Genomic DNA, 24097 nt, shown 5'->3' on the forward strand with positions numbered 1-24097 from the left:
GGTGCAGACCATCCGCCTGCGCTGTCGACTATCATTCTTTTCATTCTCTTGTTTCCGTCTATAGTAGTCATGTGCAATGTGACGTTGCATTAGGCTGCTGAGTTGCCTTAATAGCATGCGAATAGTGCAGTTCATCAACACATATGTTTCTAAGTTGCATACTTAGTCAAAACTTGGACGATTAGGAGTAATGACCCTTGGCGTAATACGTGTTCTCGTTGAAGCACAGCTGTTTTCTTTATGATCAGTTCCTTTTAATCTCTTCCTCGTTCCCACAGTTACACACTTCACTGCAACATATCTTATCATAATCAGGCGAAGCTGTCTTCCAGGACGAGGCGTAATTCTCTGTGTTTAACTTTTAAAAAATCTCTTCCCCATGGAAGGTACGCATGTTCGAAGCATGTTTGTAAAATCCCACCGGCAAAATTACCATGCCGTCAGAAATGCAGAACAGGGCCGAGTTCCCGAAAACGGAATCTTCTTTTGTGTCCACTTGCCGTTCCCGATTTCATGATAAGGAAAAAAAAGAAAGCCCTCCACACATTCTTTCGCATAGTTGCTCGTCTAAACAGAGGTGCGCACACACTGACGGCGTGCTTCCTTCCGAAGCTGTCGCCTTTCGGTGGATCCCGCATGCCTGCATTCGCGACGCAGAATGGACGGCGAGCTACCGGTGTACACCGCCTTCTCTCCTCAAGCACGCATCACAACGAGCATCGGCGCAGCAGTAGCGCGCGGCCGTATAGCGCGCGGGCGATAATTGGCGGACGGGCGCGGGAAGCGGAAGATGATGCTCGTGCTCTCGAAGAGGCGCTGGCCGCTTCGGCGCGGGAGGAAGAAGAAGATGAAGGAACGGCGTGCGCTGAACAAACGCGCCGGCGACGACGGCGCTGTACGGGCGCGCGCGAGCGCTATGCGTTCACTCTCTCCTCGGCCGACCTCAATCCGGCGGCCGGAGGTCATCGTTCTACGCGACCCTTCGGTTCAAGAGCAAACCCCTAGCTCCGTCGCCGAGGAAGGGGGGCGGAGGGGGGGGGGGGAGCGGGAGTGAGGTGATGGTGGCGGGGGGGGGGGGGTGAGCTGAGGCGTCCGTTCGACAACGACGCCGGGGGGCTCCGCCTCCGCCGCGCGGCGCACCATAAGAAGCTGGACGCGCGCCAGACCACCGGCACAAGTCCTCCTCCCTTCCAGTACACAGGACACGAGAGACCCGACTCCTGCGGACCATCATGGCTCAGGTGAGTCAGACCTGGAGGACAGCGGGGCTGCACAATCCCAAAGGAAGACCGTACCACGAGGATTATACGCGGGAGACCGCGCTTGCAGTAGAGTGTCGCGTGCCTCCGTGCTCCTGCTGGTGGTGGACGAGCGACGAGGAAATGTCGCTCCGACTGCACGTAGTTACGGCCGTAAGGGGTGACCTTTGACCCCTGTGACCTTCGCCGCACCGACGGAGCTGGGAATGAACCGGGAGCTCGTGGCCAACGCTTGCAGGCGGCCGAAACGATCGCTTCGACAAGCGTGATGGATTAAGCGCGTGCTTCAAAGTCGTGAAAGAAAAATGAGGGCTTATCGGAGGACCGCCGCTGCCCGCGGAGCTGAGGTCGGTCACGAAGCGCAGGTTGGCTACCGAACGTGTTCCTCACGTGAGAAGATGGCCGGGAAGTCGTACGTCCAGCCAGGATTCCTTCCCTGAGCGGTCATGCAGAGAATATTGTTTAGAGGAGAACTCCCCACCGCTTCTCGCGTTCATATTGATGAGGATTCTTGCGCGGGCTGAGCTTCACGAAGGGCCAATGTGAGAATGAATCTTCAGCTAAGAATAAGTGGAGGTTTCGTCTCTTCTCTTATGACATGTTAGCTATCGTTTGATGACCGGCATCTCTCTCGTAGAACCGCTCATGTCTGAAGGACTGCTTCCTTAATACAGACCCAGCAAGGCAAGTCGAATCGTTCATAAACTAAACTTGCGCTGGTCCGGAATATCGAAGAGGTAACGATTAGCGGCATATTACTAGGGTGAAAAACTTTACGAAACGGAACGAGATAGGAGGCAGTGTCTAAGCATTTGAAAAAAAACAAGATCGATGCAATGTCATAACATTAAAGTATTGCGGAATTGACGATGACTGAAAAAGACAACGAGTACCAATATCTTTTCTTGCTTTTGCTAAGTTTAAGTTCCCGTTTTTTTATAAAGCCACCTATTTCTGTTGTACTTACGAAGTAATTAAATCACTTAAGTTTGGGAATACAGAACTAGCAGCGCTCGTAAATAGGAATTCAGTTCTTAGTACACATTCAGTTGAGGCGCAAAGATACAGATACTTCCGACTGATTAAAAAATAAGGCGTCGTTATTAGTCAGGAATATCCGTGCCATGCCGAGCAACTCGCAGTGGACACTCGTGAATGCAATGATACACTGGTTTGCGTACATCGCTTCGTCCACATGATGCGATTGCACCCCCTGCTAGGGACTTCGTTCAGAAAACTTCCTTAGATTGCGCTGGCAGCCGATTCAGCTGGGTATCTTATCGTCCTACCTCCCCTCGGTACAAAATCCAGAAAGAGACGGAAATTCACAAGATGGAGGCATGAAGGGATGAACAACGGTCGAACAAAGGATGTCGTGGTGGTCAACGTTTCGACAGGGCCCGACGAAGACGAGTGCCGTTGTCGAAACGTTGACTAGAGCGACATTCTTCTGTTCAACCACTGTTCACCTCTTCTCGTGGTGCGCTATACCTTAACTGTCCTTCTCCATTTTGAAACTGCTCTAGGGGAAGTACGCCAGCTTAATTTCTTCAGCACGTGCGCACAGGATAAATAACTTGTTGTGCAAACCAATGAGGAACAGCCTTCTGGTGTTTTCAGCAAGTAAGTGACGCAAGACGTCTTTGTTTGGCACGCTCACCATTCGCATCGCTCCGATGAGCGAGACACGTGACTCTTCGCTGCTGCGATCGTGAATACCTGTGGCGGCATCCAATTACGGCGAAGTCAAATATCCCCGTAACGACTCGCCTGGCGTGGGCCCGCAAGTAGATGCGTTGAGTGCGGCTGTCTTGCGTGCGACTGGCTTTGGCCTGAGGGCTGACCCGCAATTTGACGTGACGAGGAAGCTGGTAGGGGTTTGTGTATATATATTATTCAGGTAGCCTTACACGCACACGAAGTGCTCCGAATGAAATGGCTTAGCTATAAATGGCCTTCGCACTCCGCTTCGTGATTCACCGGGTGCAATTCCACTGGCGGCCAACAGCTGGCTGGCGCATGACCTCCGGCGCTGCCCCCTTCTGTAGTGCATTCACACGGCGCGATCCGAGAGTGAGGCTGGGGTCGTGATGACGGGGACGGTCAGCACAATGTGATCGCGCTGTGTATACGACATCACATTATGCATTTGGAAGCCTGCGTGGTGGTCTGAATAAGACGAGGAGCCAACTCGCGACCGACAGTTGGCGTTCTGTTTCTTGCTTGTAGCTCGCCTGGCCGACATGTGACTGACTGTGATGAGGTTGTGGCACTTGTACGGAACGACCAGTTCATTCGACCATCACTTTTCTTTCTTTCTTTTCTTTCTTTTTATTTGCGTTTACACGTTGAGACACTTTCTTTTTCAACGTCTATGGTATCATCATGTAGCCCAGGAAGTACCTTACAGTGAATTTCTATTGTTTATACAACGGATCGCATTATCGATAAATGAGCGCTACTCATGAACGGAGGCTAGTTCTGCCGAACTCACCTCATCCGTCTAGTTATATGACTATACTGCGACTCGCATGACGGCTGTATGTATGCTTATCTAACACCTCCAATCACTCATCTAATCTTTTTGTCAGAGTTGCCTAACACGATGTTTCGCTCTTATTTACATTGAAACCTTTCCTTCTTTTTTTTTCTTTCTCTCTTTCGTAGACGGGCGAAATAGACATCTTCTATTGTGCCCTGGTAGCTGGTGCAAACCTTTGCCCAGTTGTTTTTATCAATTTTTGTGTCAGGGCAAATCTTCGCGCAAATCAGTTCGCTCTCTTTATTTTCCTTTTTATCTTTTGCTCCACCTTACCACGCATGGAACTCCAGGCACTCCAATTTTAATTTTGCACCCTCGCCAGCTGACTCCGGTACCTGTGTCTTGCCTGTGCCGTCATTTTATTCCTCGCCTACTCCTAGGCGAAATTCTTTGCCCGAGGGTTGAACTTCGAAGTCGTCCTTCACTGGAATGAAATACCTTCATTAGTTCTCGACCCGAGTTGCGAAGCAGATTCCGCGAAAAGCAACATAACCGCCTGCGTCATAATTCCTCACCGTTTGTCGGCTTCGTTGCTTGATCAGTAACTTTCGGTGACCTACGTTCAAGCGCGCGCTGATTGGCTAAGCCAACATAAGTAGATGTGACGAAGGGAACGTTACACCTCCACTGCTATTATTTCGAATTTTGAATTTGAGTTTATTTAGCAGCAAACACCAACAAAGGAAATGCTGCGGGTGACCATGAAAAACGCTATTTAGGACAGCTTCACGCCGATATCTTATCGAATGCATTGACAGGATACGCGTCGCTTCAGCGAGGCATCTCACTACATATGACGTCATGCGAGAGTGATAACATCCCCGTCTACGGTTGATCGAGAGCCCAGGCGCAGAGTCCACTTCAGTCGGCTACCTCTTCCAAAAGTAGGTCGGTAGTATATATATATAAAAAAAGACCAGGATGAAGCATTTAATTACGGGCGTTCAACTGCACATAATTAGATCAGAGTTCAAGAAGGTACCCGTGTTTAGTGCGGGCGACGTCGAGATGTAAATTTAGAAATCTACTCGGGACGGTAATATTCGATACCGAACGAATGCACAGCGCTTAGGCTATAGGAAATGCGTACAGAAAGCAACGCAGGCACACGTACCCATACGGAACCGTACGCTACATAGAACCGATCGCGAAAATAGCGCCACCGGACAGCGAGCGGTCGTTTCGTTTCACTAGCGGTCGGCCGCAACGGCACCCCGCTGCGTAACGCGTTCAGCGTGTCGATAACGAATAAACCGGGGCACCGACTCTGACAAGCGATAGCAGCATTCATTGCCAAGAATAAAATGCAAAACTGGTAAGTTTGGCTGCCTTCTTTGAACGGTGAAACATTCTCCTTCCCTGTCGTCTATTTGTAGATGCCAAATCCAAAGTCGGAATCTGGTTGCTGGTATACCTTGATCGTGAACTCTCGCCTGGACCTTTACAGCTATATCGCCAAAGGAGACACGCGGAGAGCGGTTAAACTGCGAAGCCGTCCGTATACTATAGTGCGTCAGCTTTGAGCGGACAGGCGCCCTGAATGACAAATTTAGTGAAGACGAAGTTGTTCCTTGGGAATTTTTAAACAGATAGATGCCCGAGTTTCTAACGCTACATCGTTAACTGTCCCGTGTCGAAGAAGATCCGGGGTCTGCGCCGACGTCGGCGGAGTTGGCCATGACCGAAAATTTCCGTATGTATTTATGCATATGTGTATGCCACGTCTTGCTATATCAGATGCGGTGTATGTGGGTTATATTGTTACGCCATTCTGTCGCTAAAGTTGGTGATACCTTGTCTTATATTCTTGACAAAGTTATTCCTCGGAATTCTGACAATTACAGCTCGCAAACAAATGTCATTAAACAAAACACCGACAGCTCATGCCATTTATGTTAAATCTTGTCAGACTTAAGTACTAAAAGAGCGAAACAATAACAGAAAACTGAAAAACGATGAAATTTTTTTTGCGCGGCTGTGCACTACATCCGCGATCAGCCCATGCTATATAGAGGCCACATTTCTACCGAAAAGCTCGCCTCGTGCATGGCGTTCGCCGCCAGCGTTTCCGGGTAAACATTACGGTTACATAAGCTGCGGTTTCTGGGAAGCGTGAGAAAAAGTCAGGAATCTATGAATGCTGCCGCGTTCCACTCTTGAAGACGAAGCTTAAGCGCCCTCCAAGTTTCTTTCTTTTTTTCTTTTTTTTTCGCAACCGACAAGAATAACATAAAACACGCAGTTCGATTTCGCCAGGAGCCGTCGAAGATATACATTGAGCCGACAACAATAGCACCCAGCGAAGTGCTTTGGGTGGAATTATCAGGGCATTGCTAGATTTGCTGGATGTTGCGCGACTCATATTGCGGCCGAAAAACACGAAGCTACTATATGTGGGAGCAAACCAGAAATCGCGAATGGCAGGAGAGTGCTAGCTGCAGGTGGATATGCAGCCTTCAAAAGCGGCCAGCAACTGCTCCGTCATATAGCACCATTTATGGAGTGCGGTGTCATCATAACGCTTGTCGTAACGCTTGCAGGTTAAACTAAAGGCGAAGGCAAATTTGATCCACGGGGCGAAACATGCGGCGCGCCATTGCTTCCATCTCGCACTGCTAGCCTCCCCACAGAGCTTGTCATTCACCTTGCATCCTCTCTATCGCGAAAGAATTTGAGCAGTAGCCAAATCGTCTTATTGTTAAATACATTTAGTGCCTTCGCGAGAACAAAACGTCCCTTGCGCTTGCGTGCGGAGCCATTCTGCGCTCGAGTCCATCTACTGACACTTTACGTTCTGCACCAAATTCAAGATGCTCTAACGAATAATGCTCGGTGTCACCAAAAGCTTGACGACGCACGCGCGGTGATGACGTACACTGCCGCACTGTAGTTTGCGCTGACCCCGTGCAGACATGCAATAGAGGAGGGTGGCTTCGATTCTGTGCATAGCCTCTGATAGTGACACCACGGTGGTGCGGTGAAAACCACAACGAATGAAAGTGGCCTGAGGCATGCTCTAATCATGTGAAAGGGCAGACGAACGTGAGTCTTGGCCCCTGCCTCTGACATAGTAGGTGGACAGAAAGACGGAAAGGCAAAGGAGTTTAGTACGAGGATGTATGCAGGCACGACTCCATACCGATTAGGACGGAACGCATTTTGGAGGATGAGAAATGAAAAGGTATGCCGGCGCGCTGTGCTTTGGCGAGCCATAAGGAAATCAGTGAGTCGGATATTACTCTCCGCTGTGGCGTTTTCCCTGGCGGACTATTCGCGGCTCCCCTTCGGGCACTATACGCGTAGATGCCCGGCGTATATCGCACCCGATCGTTTGCGCGGTTGGTCGCGGTAACTACCAATGACCTTGGAAGACCGGCTTCACAGTTCCTTGAGCAATAGGGCGGCGAAGACACGGTTCCAGTTCCTCATGGTCAAAGCGCTTTTTCTGGGACTGTATTTGGATCAGCGGCGTGCTTTCCAATGCATGCGTGTCGACTAGGCTTTCTTAAGTGTTCTTTTTTCTTCCCATTTTTTATCGTTGTATGACCGTTTTCTTTTTCACTTTTATGTTGATTCGAAGTACTAGTCATTGCAAGTTTTCCCGTATCTTTATTCTACTAAGTTTGTTTTCATTTCGCGATTCAAGTAGCCCCGATTTCGAAGCAGATGGGAGAATGTATGGCCATTGTAAACATGTTTCCGAGGAGCCGGTTTACATCTTGATCAGTAAGCATCGCCTTATGCAGATTGTCGCCACTGACATTTCCAAAACACAGCCAACCCAAAAAAACGAACACCTTGCCGTAACGTATTTAATTTCATTTGTCCACACAAACACGCCAAACATACAAACATAAAGGCAAGGAAACAAACGAACGAATGACAGTAAAGCCGGCGGGATCAGCTTGATGTAAAAATACAGACAATTCCTCTCGTAGTTATCCTCACGATGTCATTATCTTGCTGGATGGTACGAGTATAGTTTCACCTTCAAGCACCAGTAAAGAATGTAATGACGACAGAAGTGCCCAACGACTATACTTTATCCCAGCTGCCTCCCATCGCAGCCTCTCAGTTGCTTAACTTTTTTTTTTCATACTTCAACACAATGCCAAGTAGCCAGTAGGCGGCTACACAGACGCCAGCAGAATCACCTGCATTCCATTAAAAATCATGCAGATTCAAGACACATGTTGGAATCTATATGAAGCTAAGCTCCAGTGAAGCGATTAATTAAATGCTTCACAGCTATCAACGATGCATACAATTTTGTATGTTTTCACGCTGTGCAAGGTGTCATCTCGTGGGATGTTTATGTTTATCCACGACAAAGGTCACAACATCACTGTCGTGCGAATTTTTGGTGTTTATGCACTGCATTGATCACGAGCCATGTCGAAATACAAACTCCAAATACGGCGCATGCGCAGTGTGAGACGTACACGCAGCGATGTCACGTGGGCGAAGGCGACGTATGACGCTCGTTGAGGGCAGAATCGTGATGACAGATGTATGCGCAGGAAAGCGCGACGGAACAGTTAAGGATTCTGTACTTCTCGTGTCGCAGCAGGACACGCCCATTCCGGAGGATTGGCCAAGAACAAGCACAGCCCCCCCCCCCCCCCCCTCCTCTCCCTGGCACATGCCAAACGGCTAAATCACAGAAAATGAAGTAAGTCAAATAATCCGTGAAATATAAATCAATCACCATTATATTAGCCGATAGGTGCGTATCAGAGCTATCTGTGAGCCGACATTATGTGTTCCTGTTTTATATAGGAAACGTACAGTGGGACATGCCCATTACGGAGGATTGGCCAACAACGGGCCCACACCTGCAGTGGCACATACTTAGTGGCTAAAGCGAAGAAAATAAAGTAAATCAAAGACGCTGTTAAATATATTTCACCATTCCACTAGAAGATCGGTGCGATTAGAGATGCCTGTGAGCGGGCATTGTGTGTTCTGAACTTATGCAGGAAGTTTTTCTTTTTTTTTTTTGGTTATGCAGAACAAAGGTGCGCATACTTGGTCAGCATACAAGGGGTATATCAGCCTGTTCGAGGGTACTTTCATTCAGCGCACAAATAACCATTATACATATAAGTTCAATAGAACAGAGAAGTTCAAGGAATAGAAGTACGTAGGAAGAACAACAGGACTTTACCGACGTTTCGGCCAGGCTCTGACCTTCATTAAGAGTGACGAAGGCCGGACCCCGGTCGAAACGTCAATAAAGTCCTGTTATCTTTCCTAAGGTCCTATCTCTCCTAAGCGCCTTGTCCTGTCGTCTTTCTTGTCTCTGTCGTTTTGCGCTAAACAAAGTATTCATGGATTCGCACCAACTAGCCCGCCAACGCATTGTGCTGAACTATCTTTCCTACGTGCTTCTATTCCTGTAACTATTTCTCCGCAGGATCCTGTTATTGCATGCTTCCCTGATATTCGCCGAGATAACGAACGACCCAACAGCAGCCAGGCGGTCATGCCAAACCCTGGAATGTAGACAAAAAAGAAAAAAGTTTCGCTATAATAGTTCTCTCTCTCTCTCTCTCTCTCTCTCTCTCTCTCTCTCTCTCTCTCTCTCTCTGTAGTTCAACACTAATAACTGCTGTTTTCTGTAACTCAGGGGGCCGCTTTTTCCAACAGCAAGCGTGCCATTGCACCGATTATAATAGTGAGCAAGCCTCGCGCCGCTATACTCACGTGGAACGAGGTGGGCTTCGCTATCTCTTGCCTTAACTTAAGGACTGCATAATCCCAGGCTCATCCGTAGTCCCGACTCCTGAAGCAGACGCCCACTTAAACAGGAAGAGCAGCGGAATATAATGCAGATCCACGCACGCTGCTTATTATTAACAGCGAAGGGAAGTCAGCTCAGCAGCAGGTCGGGCAGGGCAGGTGCATTGTATAGATGTGCGGAGAGGGAGGTTGCCTCGGCCCAGAACAATAAGGGCAACAACGAAGCAGCGCCGTAGAAAAGGCGTATGCAGATGGGCCCGAGAAACTGAGAGGCTCCTGGACCGAGCGAGGCCTCGCTCGATCTGCTCTGAAAGGCCTGCAGTCCGAAAACGCCGAGATGAAGAGCGGTCGGCCTTTCGGACAAAAGGTTGGCCCCGCTTATTTTCGGAGCGAACAGAGAGCCCGGTTGAGCGAAACGGTGGTGAACGCTAGTCGGCCACCTCGAGGCTTCTTCAGAGTGTGTGGTGAGAGGCAGCGCGTTTGTTCGATGATCATCCACTTCACTTCGCCTGTTCGATCTGCCGATTCTCGGTGATCTTGAGTGGCCCGAGGCTTCCCGATGGGGCATGCCGGAAGCGAACACGTCGAGGCTGTGTGTACACTCAGCCGCCTCCGTGGATATATGAGAAAGGATAACAACTGGCTAGCTTTTTTTATTGCTTTTTTTTCTTTTGTGTGGGTTCTCCTTTATAAGGGGGACGCCGTTCTAAGCTACCTGTTATCTGGCAGTGCTTTTGGTTTGTAAGGATCTCTATGTGAACATAGCCGCAAAATTTCAGAACGCAAGGGAAAAACATGATTCCGAGTAAATTAAGAAAAAAGTCCACTGTGTGTGGTTTCAAGCGCGATGTTATGCAGCTTGTTTGGAGGAACGAATGGCAGCATCTTTTTTTCTTGTTTATATTTTACATCGGAGGATTACTGATATATGTGTCAATTAATTTTCTAAACAGACGGCTGCTGCGTGTAAGAACACCAGAGGAGCTAGAGCCGTAGGTCGCCGTCCTACATCAAGAGTCTCAACCGCGAGCTGAGCCAAAGTCCGTTTTTATTCGGAGAACGCACCCTGCGGTCGACAGTTGACGATTGCAGTCAATAGCGCGGCTCCGCACTGAATGAAGGCTCGAGTTTACCCAACTTCGTTTGCTGAAGTGCGTTTTGTAATTCAACGGGGTGCGGGTGCAGTCCGGTATGGTAGCCATTAAGGCGACGCCACTGGCCTCAGCCACGAATGAGGCCAGCGAACTCCTAATCGCACTTACATACAGGAAGCGTTGCGAACCCGGGTCCAAGGTCCGCCTGCGGATGCATAGCGCTCACGTTGACGTAGCGGTCGCCAATGTGAACAGCCGTGACGTCACTGGTCTCCCTTGGACATGCGTGGATAAACTTCCGAGGACGCAGTAGTTCATAAACGGAGCGCGCACTCAGTCCGTGTTGTGCGCAACGACGAACGCATATGAAGTACGTCACCCGGAATTCTCAGCCAACGCCGCGTATTGGATACGGGCCACCAGCTTTGACAAGCGAGGCCTGCCGCGGGCACAGATGCCGGTGGCGACCTATGCAATGTCGTCGCGGCGACCGAACCGGAGCGTAAGACAAAGAACAGTGAAAGGAAAGAGCACGAGCGCAATAGGAACACTTGCTACGCGGACAGAGGCTAACGACGTTTTTTTTTTTTATTTTTGTGAGCTAACGAGATACGCACGTTGCAAAGCGCGCGCTGCAGCGGAAGCGTTTGTGGCGGGATATTCCACAGCCAGTACGGCAGACACTGAGGCGACGCCTGCTTGGAGAGACAATTCGTTTCATCTGATATATGAGTGCTGCTTAGAAGCAGACAGACAGCGGCGGCGAAGACGGCCGGCAGCTGTTACCTGACCGCCGCTGTATACTGTTACTGGCCGCCGGTCAGTTGTTCGGACAGGCAATCTTTCTCCAAATCAGCAAAGCGGAACGAGAGAAGACAGAGCGTGCGGAAGGAAAGGACGGCGACGAAAAGGGAGGCGGGCCGAAGAGCAGTCGAGTAACCAGTTCCACAGTATACCCGACGAAAGAGATAGAGAGAAAGAAAAACCGAAACAGAGCGGCAGTTTAATGTTCGCGGCTGGCTTCGGCTAAGGAAAAATGAACGAGTGCGCGGGAGGCCCGGTGAAAACGAGTGAGCCGGGCAGCTGTGTGCTTGCGGAGGTGCGTGGTGAAGAAATGTGCACAGTCATTTGCGTAGGCCGAAGGAGAAAGAAGTGCATTAGTTGTTGATGTTTCTTCTTCACTGCGCGCTGTTCTCAAACAATACGTGACAGGCAGCGAATGGAAACTTGTATCCAGGTGCTGATCTTGTTTATGCGAAACTGACCAGTGCCAGCGGCAACTAACTTTTTGTTACATTTCTTTCTTCGAGCGGGTGGGCGTGATGTCCCTCTTGAGACAATTACTGGCCTACTTATTTTTATCTTTTCATTTGTCGACTGCTTTTTTTTTTCTCTTTTGTGCGGCAGGCTACGCTTTATGTACATCGGCACACGAACGCGAGCATTTTCAGAGCGCATTCGAAAATGCGCATGAAATTCCAAAGCTGTCATCTTAGTTGAAAGCAGGGCTTGTTTTGACCAAAATGAGTACTGAGCGCTTTCAGATGGACTGAAAGAAAGCAAAGAAGGAGGGGTCTGACATTCACCGAGGACAGCTATGACGGAAGCGGTTCTCTTTACAATTTGTCGGGCTGGCCAAATGACTGAAACATCGCAGAAGCCGTGAAAAGCGGTTTCCTAAATGGCGCCGAGCACTTTAGAATTCGTCTTTTTATTTATGTCTAACATTGCTTAGTCTATATTGCTTAGTTGATCAAGAAAAAAAATTGAATCCTACACAAGAAAAAGCATTTACGCCAAGTAAATGCCGATTAAGTTTTATAGATAGAAATCCACGAACTTAGCCGCCGAAGCAACCAGAATTATGGTCAGACTTTGTCTGCGGTGGACAAGCCCACGGGGTGCTAAAACATGACCGTATTGAGGGCGGTTGAGTTTTCGTAAACCCACTAAAAGAAATAGATTCAGTCACCCATAATAGTGACGGCTACGCCTTTTCACGTAACAGTAAACATAAATAAAAAAATATTGTAAAATAAGAAGTATAGCGCTGCTATAGATTCGGAAAATTCAGAGCGAAGATTGACAGTAGAGAAAATAAAATATAGGAGCTTGACAAGAGAGTGAAGGAAGTCCACGTATATAATCCGTTCTTTTCTGTAAGGACTCCTGACAAAATATTCTATGGTAGAAATGCTAGTTACAAAACTTCTTTTTAAAGCACAAGATCACGTATTTACAAAATGAGAACGTTGATGGAGACGAAGACGGAATACAGCCCGCGGCAGGCTCTGTTGGTTTTTCGTCGTCTTTGTAGCGGTCGACGTTCTCTTCCTTCTTCACAACACCGTAACAATATAATTCATCTAAATATAGTTATTAATGGCGCCACCAATATGCTTTACAACTGCCTATTTGTCACAAACTGTCACACTCATCCCGGGCCCCCATCTCCACACCCTTCACCTGCGCTAGTCGAGGGCACGTAGCCAGATTAAACTATATATTTCCAACTGCGACACATTTGGTGTCACAGGAATCCCAGTTAAAACAGTCTTGTTGACACCATCGTCCTTGCCGTTCACTCCGGCTGTCAACGAGAGCCTTTATCTAGGTACGCTTTAAGGTGCACTGTGTTAGCGAAACTAGGTAGAATGACCTACGCTAGAGGAGAATATCATGGCTAGTGCTGCGAATACTACATCCTTCTCTCAGCTACTGAACGAATATATATGGGCAAAAGCCGCACAGGAAACAATAAAGGCAGCATGTTTATAACGTTTGTACCTAAAGCTAGCAGTCGAATCGAATACGAAGCAAGTAGCCAATACTATTCAATTCATATTTAAAACTTTTAATATTCGCACCTTACTCCCCTACCCGATATTTTGTTTACGTTGACCGGCGCCGCGGTGGTTGTTTACAACGGACCCCTTGCGGTAGGTATGCGAGCGATTACGAGCTCGCTTCTGTGTTGTGTGTACTTTCCGCATAATCTTCAGGGCACACGTTAATCTCTCCGCAGACAAGGACTATACACCATTCCTCCTGAGAGTATCCGTGAGAGGCAACGATCGAGGGAGATATTAGCATCAAGATCAGCACCATTTAGCAAACTGCGAGGCAAGTGATGTGCGAGCATTCGCCCCAGTTATGCAGTCCCCATTAAGCGTACGTTCCATCGTGCAGTGCGGGCCATTAGCTACGGTCAAAAACGGCCTGCCAATTACATCTCCAAGCATGCGTAATCCTTATAGTAATCATCCGTAAAGACACCACAAACATGGCATGATCGCTACGCTCATCCTTTATTGCTCTGTACTGTGCTAAGCGTCTTCATCGAGGAAGCATTACGATGAATAGCAAAGTTCAAATCACAGCGGACGCCAGGTCCCCGCAATTTTCGCGTCATCGCCGAGTGCGCTTGATGGGTGCGTCGCGCATCCTCGCTTGTTGGCAGCACCATCTTCTGCAGTGCGAACACAGTAAGCACACGTCGCGGCTGTCGTAATTCTTATATATAAGCAGCTCATACATTTGTACGAGGACTCCACTGACGCAGGAGTTCTCACGACTGCTACAGTATGGCGTGCGTGCGTGCGATCGCAGCCGCTTCTGTCACAGTCCTCACGCTCTCCTTGGTATAAGCCAGGAAAATGACGGATGGCCTATGCGCTGCAGGAAAGGCGAGCGTCGAAATACACCAGGTTGCTCGAGAAAGCTTCTATGCGGCCGAGCCCGAAAGGAAAAGCGAAAGAGAGAAAAGGCAACGGTCTATGGAGGTGCAGAGAGCGATACAACATCCGGGAAAATATAAAGATGTGATAACCGAGAGGAACACAACGCGAAGAGCTGCAAAGCCCAAGTGAGGAAGGAAAACGGGTGGTGGATAAGAGAGGGGCATAATCACCAAAGCGACACGCAGGGATAGCGCGAATGCGAGCTCAGCACGCGAAGCACCACGAGGCGGCGGGCGGTGCTGCCTCGGCAATTAGAATAATCAAGCGAGGATGATAACGTGCGAACGAGGAGTAAATTCAATGCGGCGGACGCTGCGAATGGAGTCGTTCGTATTAAGGAGCTGCAGGCGACCGAAATAACGAGTAGAGAGCGAAGGAAGGGGGGCAGAGGACAAAACGTTCTCGCGCTTCGCTGAGGTGAGAACATAAAAAAAGAAAGGAGGAACACCGGCGGTGGCAGCTCGCTCTATTCAGCGCTTCGGAAGCAAAGAGCGGTGCACCACCGCGAGGCAGGGGGGAAAAACCGGACCGCTTCTCCACATAACGCACGCGCGCTCACCGCCGCCTACGACGAAACACGACAAGTGACGGTTCTCTGGCGCTCGCCGCCGCTGCCGCTCCAGTCAGGGTCGCCTCCAAAGGTCGCCGGCGCGTCGCCTCAACTACGGCGGTGCGCGCCCGCGCGTGTACGCGCGCGCGCACGCACACACATGGACGGCGCGGCTATTTCGAGGAAGAACGGCGGGGGGGGGGGGGGGGGGGGGAGAGAAGAGGGAGTCCAGAGGCCATTGTCTGTGGCGGCAGCGGCGTCTTCGCGCCCCAACGTCTCGACAAGGAGCGTGTGCGTGTTTCACGAGCGTGTATACCCGCGCGTACTCGGCGCGCACTCGCTGGTGCGTACAGGCGGGAACGAGAGAAAGGCGTCGCTGCGCGTTGCACGCGGTGTCGTGGCGATCGGCGGGCTCGCTTTCGCGAGCTCCCATTCTCCAGTTTTATTTCCTTTTTTTTTTCTTCCTCGTCGGCGCGCGGCTAGACGAAAGACGGCGATGAATAGTTTGCTCGCCGAGACCGCTTCCTTCGCGATGGAGACGGGGAAGTCCGCGTATGTAAACGCTGCGGCGACAGTCCTCTTCCCGTCACCGTCGTTTCACGGTGGCCGCTTCTTTTTTCGGGTGAAAGCGAACGCCTTCTTTCACGCGGGCCCCAGTGACCGCGGCGTGCTTTATTAACGATGCGCGCGCTTGAGCGAGGTGGTGGTCTATTTGCGGGTCCACGGGAGAGGCGGACGGGACGAACGAAAGCAAGAGGAACAGCGTGCGGTCGCTTCGGGGGTAGGAAGTACTGCCTCTCTCCGGCCATCAGGGGGAGAAATGGTGCAAGACGCGATAGCGAAGCAGCTTGCAATGCAGTGCGTTTTGGCAAAGTATATTAGCGACTACAGTCATGAGAACATTATACTGCTGACAAATAGACATTTAGATAACAAATCGGGCTTGATAAGATGCGTTTCGCTGCACCGTTGCGTGTGCAGGGAGAACTGGCAGACAGAATGTCTCGTATTATGTACGACCATATGAAGCCAACGGACAACGAAGCCAAGGAAAGCATTGGGGTAATTAACTATAGTTTCACTGAAATGGAGAAGTAATAAGGGAAATGAAAGTGGTCGAAAAGAGAGCTTGCCGCCATTGGTAGGCGAATCCAAATCTCCCGCATTTTACGCGTGCGAACGGGAGGCTATGCTCCCGTCCCGTACCCTTTCTTGGGCATTCGTGTATGTGCCTGGCACTGGGTGTGTGGCACTGGATGTGCCACATGTGCCGCCACTCAAAGTCATGGCGGCGGATGTGTCCCATCTTTTGACTTCCTTGTAAGTAGACCTCGTAGAATTGTGCCTAACAAAAAATCTAATTCAATCTTCCCTACTAATCAATCTTCCATTTTCTCGGTCCCTGTGCGACGTATTCGGAGGAACTTGGTCAGTGCAAAGCACTACATCGGTTGGGTATTACAACCTGTCTGAGCCATACTGAGAGTTCACAGCGTATTACTCGTCATCTCAGACGTACTGCTAAGGCAGCCTTTGCTACAGATCCGCCCGCATTCAAGAGGCTGGCGTCACGATGTGGTGCTTTGGACGTCGACAATTGACGACGATGCAACCACTTCCTATGGTCTGTCAGCTGTGAGAGATAACATAAGTTATGGGCGGAAGCACAGATTCCCTCCCTGCTTTTAGACGTAATGAACTGTATCTTAAGAACTTTCAAAGTTCGCAGAGTGAGAAATGTACAGTAATAGTGAGGGCATTACAGCTTCCTTTCCCATCACCCAGGAAGGTGTTTTCCCGCGAACGCGAACGTCGTTGCGAGCAGTGATACCTGACGCGTGTCAATCCGTGAGAACCGCTGCTTAGGGCGCAGTTAATTTCCAAAAGTCACGCGACATTTGGATCACAAGTAGTGCCTCGACGTTACCAGCGTGAGAGAAACATTTTGCGGCTAAAAAGAAAAGCGCCTTTGCCTTTTAAAAGGTGTATAGGAGATGAAGAAACATTACAAGCGAGCTTTAACTCCATGGGTGCGTGCGCATGTGTACGTTGGGTGTTTGTCTTCACCGTGTGTTATGTTTATACCCTCATCATACATCCCAAGTAGCATGAGGGACGTTCGACGCACACAACGTCATTGAAGTCAACATCTCTCTTTATCCACAAATTTGCTTGGCCACAGGCTGAGTAAATAGATTTCATAGGTAGTTTAGATGTCCTAGATCGTGGAGTATGCGAGTTCTGTAGAAAATGGAGTCAAATGCTTGAAATGCAGTGCTACTCTCACAAAAAGATATGCTTACACTAGTTTTCTTCTTATAGAGTGTTCGGCAAATATGGTGTATGTCGCATACGGTGGTAATGCCTATTTGGTGTTTATCAAAACAATATAAAAGGTTCTCAGGAAGATCGAGACATTGAAGTGATCGACAGTGGGCGAACAAGGAGAGCTTCAATCTGTAACCAAGATTTCGACAAGGGGACTGATTGTTTACGCCAGGAATGTTTCGACAAGGGGACTCAATTGCTTTCGTCAGGAATATTTTGACAATGGAACTTGTTTTTTGTCAGGAATGTTTCGAGAAGGGGACTTGTTTACGTCACGAATGTTTCGACAAGAGAACTTGCTTTCGTCAGGAAAACTGGGTCTAGCCTGAAGCTTCCTTTCTTAACCCTCTGTGGCATATGATCTTTCCGACATATTTTTCTTCATTATTTAGTAAAGGGGGGCGAAGGTAGTGTTATACCTTCATAACTATACGTGTCAGGATAGTCGACCTTTATAGCAGCCCATTTCCCCCTTTGTTTGCGGTTAGCAAACAAAACGGGCCCGTGGCGAGCGGGAACGGAAGTACGATGGAACGTCCGCCGCTCAAGCAGGAACGAGGCGCGCGGGGACGCGTGAAGGAAGAGACGGAGGAAGCGCGCGTCTTTATTTAGAATGAAAAAGCGCGCGCTGGCGATCACCCGCCACCCGGTCACCGGAGCGGCTGGCCCAGGAAGAGAGATATACGTTCGGCACGGAGAGCGGGACCGCGATGCAGCCTCGAGGTGCCGTCGGCAACGGCTTCTCGCACAGTTTTAAAAAAGGCAGCTGCGCGCGCGAACGGCGTTCCGATCGAAAATAACCCGAGATATACTTACGAGTCAAAGACCAACCCACACTTTCCTTCTGAGGCAAACCACGCCGCGAATCTTGACCGCAGGAACATTCTTTGAATGCTTATGATGGCAACACGCGACCTTACAGTTTTTTTTTTCTTCCTCGTTCCCTCATAGCCTATAAAGCAATTGCAGATGCGTTTAATAACCTTTACGTCAGCGGAGCGCATTTACTGCGGTTGTTTTAGGGGCTAAAACATTTTTTTATATAGAGCTCGAAATATCCACGTTCGGTTCCTACATAAAGATGTCTATGCTCAAAGCGAGCAGTGCTCGCTCGTGATCTTCGGAAAGTTTCCGGTTCGAACTAGGCTTGGCTGCGCCCTTCGTTTGTGCGGCTTCGTCCTGAGGTTATCCGCCATCACGCCTCCCTGCGCTAAGTTTGCCTTAAACTCACAACTACGCCAATAGGTTGCATGACCACGGATGAAACTCATCTTGGAATTGTACGAAACTGAGATCGCTAAATAAAGAGCGAAAGAATCGTGGCAGAAACGACCGAAGGTGATCGCCAAAGGCAGCGACAGCTTTCTCGTGTAACCTGCTGCATATCGCCATTTCATCCGTGAATCGCAAAACGTTATGGCCAAGTCAGCAAACACAAGTGGCAATGTCGCTGCAAACCCCAATGCCGAATGATAATACGACGGAGTATACCTTGCCATAATAAGAGCACCTCAATTGGCACTTCGTAACAGTCCCCACCATATCCGTGGTATATCCTGGTGCATCTTCGGTGGCTATCCATCGAGCGGTCACGCCTGACACCGAAGTCTCTATTGCGGATGTGGCGCTATCGCCTTAATACGTTTAAGGCTACATACCCCTCGTGTCACCTTGGCACTTCCACGCTGGGGGATTCACCAAGAATATGTGCACATACCAACATCGCATATGCAGTGCCGGCGTTGCCGGTTCAGGCACATACACGGAGGCACGCGTACGTACCCACTGACCCAAGTTGTTTACAAGGCCAGACAGCAGCCAGCCCATACCTAGTGGCTCAAGGTAGTACACAATTTGAGTCACTAGGTATGTGGCGCTGATTATTTCCCGAGATCGTCCAACCATTCAATGTGTACGTGGCATAAGTATAACTAAAGAATGCTATCACTTTTAAAAAAATGCAGACGCAGGCCGTTGTGCGGACTACTGGAGACCGCCACGCCAATCTTGCCCTAATTTATTATGGCTGACATTGATTTGGTACTTAAGCTTTGTTTCCTGTAAACAACTCACATAAATTTCAATGTAAGGTGCACGTCTATAGCAACATTGATAAATTATTTTCGAGTAAGCCGTGCAGATGAACTTCCTTAAGCGTGCCCAAAAAAAAAACCTTTCTGCATATTATATGCACGTAATGGCACATCACACCTACTACTCATAAGTTTACTTATGAGCGACAACGAAGCTCGCTAAATGTAATAGCTAGAAGATGCCGCCGGCGGTCTAGCTGATAACACTTGTTGGTACACGATAGCTTATTAGCAGTGCGAATAATAGATTAGGTTTAATGCTGCAAAGCTATACCTGAACTAATTTTTATCTATACTGTGTCTAATAAATTCTGCACAAAGGTGGCCTGTTTCATATTCCCGACCCACATTATTGTGGTAAAGTACCTGTAGCTCTTTCAGCAATGCCACTTTCATTCCGCATATGCTACTCAACGGGAAACGTTCAGTACCGTATGCTTCCACTCGCGAATTCCACTCGCGAAGTAGTAGTCTACATTATAAAGACATATCATCGTAACCACATAGCTCAGGATGGCCTGATCTTGTCAAGTCGTTGAATGTCTTTGAGTATTTGATCGCTGACAATTTAACGTGGAATACGAAAACAAAGCAGAAAAGGCAAAAATGTTATATTGCCCCACTTAATGTTTCCTAATCACAACGAAAAATTGTATCCCCCTGTTCTTCACTGTGCTTTGGTCAATTCATTGCGATCAGCGCTTTGTGTGAAATTGAGTTTCGAGAACGCGACGTTTTTCTCCAAGGATTCGGTGCGGAGACCAAGCACCATTTCTTTACTTAGGTATGGAACCTGAGAATTAAAGAGCCTTCTAACAAAATGATCCATATAGTCATTTCGGAAGAAGTGGCAATGTTCTTATGCAAGTTCCTTGCATCTCTTGCAGTTCACAACGGCTCTCTTAATCCTTCTTGGAACCCTGGTCCAGCGGAGCCACCAAGGGTTCCTGAGTGGAGGCATCGATCGAGGCAACAACAATGGCAATCAGATTGCAGGCCAGGGTGCGCCTCCCCACAGCTTGATGGACGCTCTCCAGGAAAGCGGCGGATTCCGAGTGTCCGGCCCTTACCAGGTTTCGGCGACACCGTTCCAGATGCCTACGGGCTCTTTTCCGGGACCTACGCCTTTCCAGGGTGGCCAGGGAGGGTTTAACGGAAACAGAAACCAGGAAGGAAACAATGGAAAGTTCGGAGACTCAGGAGGTGGTTTCCACGGAAATGGAAACTACCCCAGGAACGCTGACAGCTTCCAGGGCCCGCGTAGTTTTCAGGGGCTGGGGAACTTCCAGAGCCCCGGAAACTTCCAGGGCTCCGGAAACTTCCAGGGCTCCGGAAACTTTCAAAGCGCCGGAAACTTTCAAGGGCCAACTGGCTTCCAAGGACACTCTAACTTCCATGGACAGTCCAGCTTCCAGGGACACTCTAACTTCCCGGGACAGTCCAGCTTCCAGGGACACTCTAACTTTCCGGGACAGTCCAACTTACAGTCCAACTTCCAGGGGCAATCTAGGCAGTCTAGCTTTCAGGGACAGTCTAACTTCCAGGGACAAGGCAACTTCCAACCACAAGGTGGAGTTGGCGGTCCCCAGGGCAGCTTTACCGGTGCTCAGCGAGGCTTTCAGGGCGGACTCGGTGGACCCTTGGGACTCCGCAGCCAGTTAGGTCCTTCTCCTCCTCCGCGCATTCCCGAGGCCCCACATGTGTCAATTCAGCCGGCGAGTGTGAAAGTGGTGTACGTGCCTGTGGTCTCTACAAGCATCAAGGCTTCTAGCCTCAGCAAACTAACTGGCGAAAGTGCTCATGGGAAGGACGGCGCCAGCTCCTACTTCACAGGCAGCGGCGGACAGTCGGGACTGTCTCAGCAAGAGGTCACCAAGCCATCGTCGTATGCCACCGGTACTGGGTCCTACGGAGCCAAATCAGTGGGAACGGGCAAGCCCCATGGTCACACGAATGGCGGCCACGCCACGATACCAATTATAATCATTCAAAAGGAGCACCACCATGGCGCGAAGAGCGTGCAGCCAGGTTCCTTCCAGACACAGACATCGCAGGGCTCTCAGAGCCAGCAGGGCTCCCAGAGCCAGCAGGGCTTGACGTCAAACGGAGACTTTCCCAAGCCGAGTTATGGCCTAAGCAACAGGGCGCCTACAGAGACACAACAACATCAGCCACGAATTCACCAGGAGCACCACCAGCGCCAGCAAACTCACCACCGCCAAGAGCATCAAAACCACCACCAGCAACAGCAACAGCATCAGCAAGCGACTCCGCAACAACATCAGCAACAGGTGGCTCAGCGCCCAGCCGACCACAGCCACGACTCGGCACCTCGCAACACTCATGGAGGGGCGGGAGCGGTGATCCCGGTCATCATAATCCAGAAGACACTACATAATACCGGTCGGCAGCAGCACTCGCATCATCAGCATCAATCCGGAGGTTACAACGTGCCCGCAGCGCCACCGCCGGTGCGCGGGCCCACGGCCTGGAGTCCGTGGAGGTAGGCGGAGCCTTTCGAGCAGCAGCGTCGGTTTACACACTCTTCATTCACCCTTATCCTCCACCACAATGCGAACCATTAAAGACATGAACGCGCCCCACCCTTTCCTTCTTTTTTTATATTTTTTAAGGACGCCAAAGAGATAGAATGAAAGCGTGGGCTGCTAGGTTGTCTGTGACAAAACCTTATCGGCAATTATTTTATGGAAAAATGGTTCCAATTAACACCAGAGAAAAACAAACATTTCGAATTTCTCTCGCGAAACCACGCTGTTCCTGCGTGACTGCGATGTCTTTCGCATATTTGTGTCCTTACTGTGCAGGAACTATTGAGTTGAGCTTTTGTTCAGTTTTTTTTCTTTCTTTTCATCATCGGGAAGCTATCATATATAGATACGAACAAATCCTACCGAAACCTGTTACGGCGTGGGACGCTCCAGCGAGAATTTTGAGATGGTGTCGTCACGCGTATTTTGATTTAGCTTCCTCTCTGGCGTGCCAAACCGATGCTCGAAAAAAGGTTAACCAATTTGCAATTGCAGAAATCACTCAACCAAGTTAGCATAATTTCTCTGCAACGTTCCTTTAAATGCGTATGCAAACAATATCCCCTTCAGTCACGGTGTACGTATTTGCCTACATGGAGGATGAATAACCTACGAGGCAGCGTCATGCGACAAAACTGAAAACGGAAGAAGTCGGCCCAGCATATCATCATGTTGCGGTAGGTTTTAGCCTCTTCACCCACGGCACTCAGCGCATGCTCTTTCCAAAAAAACAACGAGTGCGACAGCAACGTGCAGCCGCTTCACTAGCACGTTGCAAAGGAGGATAATAAATATATACTTTGTAATAAACGAACGAGTTACACAAGCATATCGCAACAAGTGCGCACAGATTAAAACCTACCGTGTACCAAGCACACTGGCCCGAATCTGCCAAGTGCAGAGTCACGTGTTGTTCCAACTTTTGGAGCATGGAGGGAAAGAAAGAAATCCTTGTTTTGGAGGCATGGGAAAGAACAGAAGTTACGGAGACGGCTTCGTGGAGACTTGGCTAGTGGAGGCTGGCCGCGTGTCATGATGCTTACTCCTAGTTCTTCCGTCCTCCGTGATTATTTCAAGCGACTTTTTCCTGGAGTTCCGCGCATTGCCGGCAAGCGAAAAAAACCACAGGCACTGAAATGCGTGCAAACTGGACCTTTATTTCCCTAACATGGATTCATTTCAGTTCAGTGCACAAAGGGCTCCTACATGCGACAACTTCTCTGTGGCACTACGCATGTTTGACGAGAAATTCGTCGTGTTGTCCTCTATCAGCGCTGGCCTAAAGAGATTGTTTTTTTTTTTTTACCTTTCGCAGAATGTCTGCAGCCAATCGTTGATTTGCGCGTATGTTTTGTGCCAATAATTCAGCTCTTCTTACAAAATAAAGAAAAAGATGAAAAAACGCGACGCAACTAACTTTACACTAATCAAGATTGAATTACTCTTTACACAAAAAAAAGGACTCTCATCGACAGTACATCATGATTCGTGACTGAAGGGGATACGTATAACGAACAAACCAGCACCTGCCACAAGGCGCGCAGATATACGTTCTGTCAAAGTGAAGCAACGAATCAGGAAATGTTTAGGGATAGCTAAAACGCATTCGAGCCCAATCTGTTGATGTTTCTACACCTAAAGTTCTAAAAGATCTTGTTATGCATTTCCTTCCTAACAAGTTCTTTTTACTTAAGGGAGACCTGGCTCCCCATACAAGAGTACTAAATAATCACAGCTGTGCTCTCCAAATAATTTAATCGTGAAGACGAGAACCGTTCTTTAAGTTAGATTCATAAGTGAGCCATTTTGTTTTTGTATGGGCCACATTTTATTAACTCGTTTTCAAGGCTTCATAATTACTGCACGTTCTTAACATCAAGCACATTATTAAGAAAATTTAAATGGTGCAACTGTGTTTTTCACACGTGCATGTATAATACTCGAGCAAGCTGAAAAGCGGATGTCGCTTGTAACGTGACATCTGCCATCCGGCGGATCACTTCGGCATTATATGTATTTTTTTGTGCATCTACATCTCAGGTACACAATACCACAGCTTTGAATATAAATATATGTGGATGTGTTGGGATCATGGACTTTGCTGAAGAGTTACGTGCTCCAAGTTTTTCCCACCGCCTTTCGCAGGGAATGAACGCTGCACAAATAAAGCATTCTGAGATTTTTGAAACGTTTCTTGCAG

The 24097-nt window shown here is 49.0% G+C and overlaps 2 protein-coding genes across 3 annotated transcripts in view; one reads left to right on the top strand and one right to left on the bottom strand.

The window, feature by feature from the left end:
* Gycbeta100B (guanylate cyclase soluble subunit beta-1-like) overlaps positions 1-10825 on the bottom strand; it is a 73541-nt gene extending 62716 nt beyond the window's left edge. Inside the window, exon 1 of the mRNA XM_070535608.1 lies at positions 10806-10825. The gene's annotated coding sequence lies outside the window, so the exon portion shown is untranslated. The remainder of the gene's footprint in view (positions 1-10805) is intronic.
* Positions 1176-22872, top strand: LOC135900687 (repetin-like). Of its 2 annotated transcripts, none has more exons than XM_065430224.1 (2): positions 1176-1241; positions 20236-22872. In XM_065430224.1, the coding sequence occupies exons 1-2, from the start codon at positions 1233-1235 to the stop codon at positions 21853-21855; spliced, it is 1629 nt and encodes a 542-aa protein (XP_065286296.1). In that variant the 5' UTR covers positions 1176-1232; the 3' UTR covers positions 21856-22872. The 2 variants fall into 2 exon arrangements, with proteins under 2 accessions (XP_065286296.1, XP_070391710.1); XM_070535609.1 differs by lacking the exon at positions 1176-1241 and adding an exon at positions 5057-5116.
* Positions 22873-24097: the final 1225 nt, after the last annotated feature.

The sequence above is a fragment of the Dermacentor albipictus genome, chromosome 3 (assembly GCF_038994185.2).
Source record: "Dermacentor albipictus isolate Rhodes 1998 colony chromosome 3, USDA_Dalb.pri_finalv2, whole genome shotgun sequence".
Taxonomy (NCBI): domain Eukaryota; kingdom Metazoa; phylum Arthropoda; class Arachnida; order Ixodida; family Ixodidae; genus Dermacentor; species Dermacentor albipictus.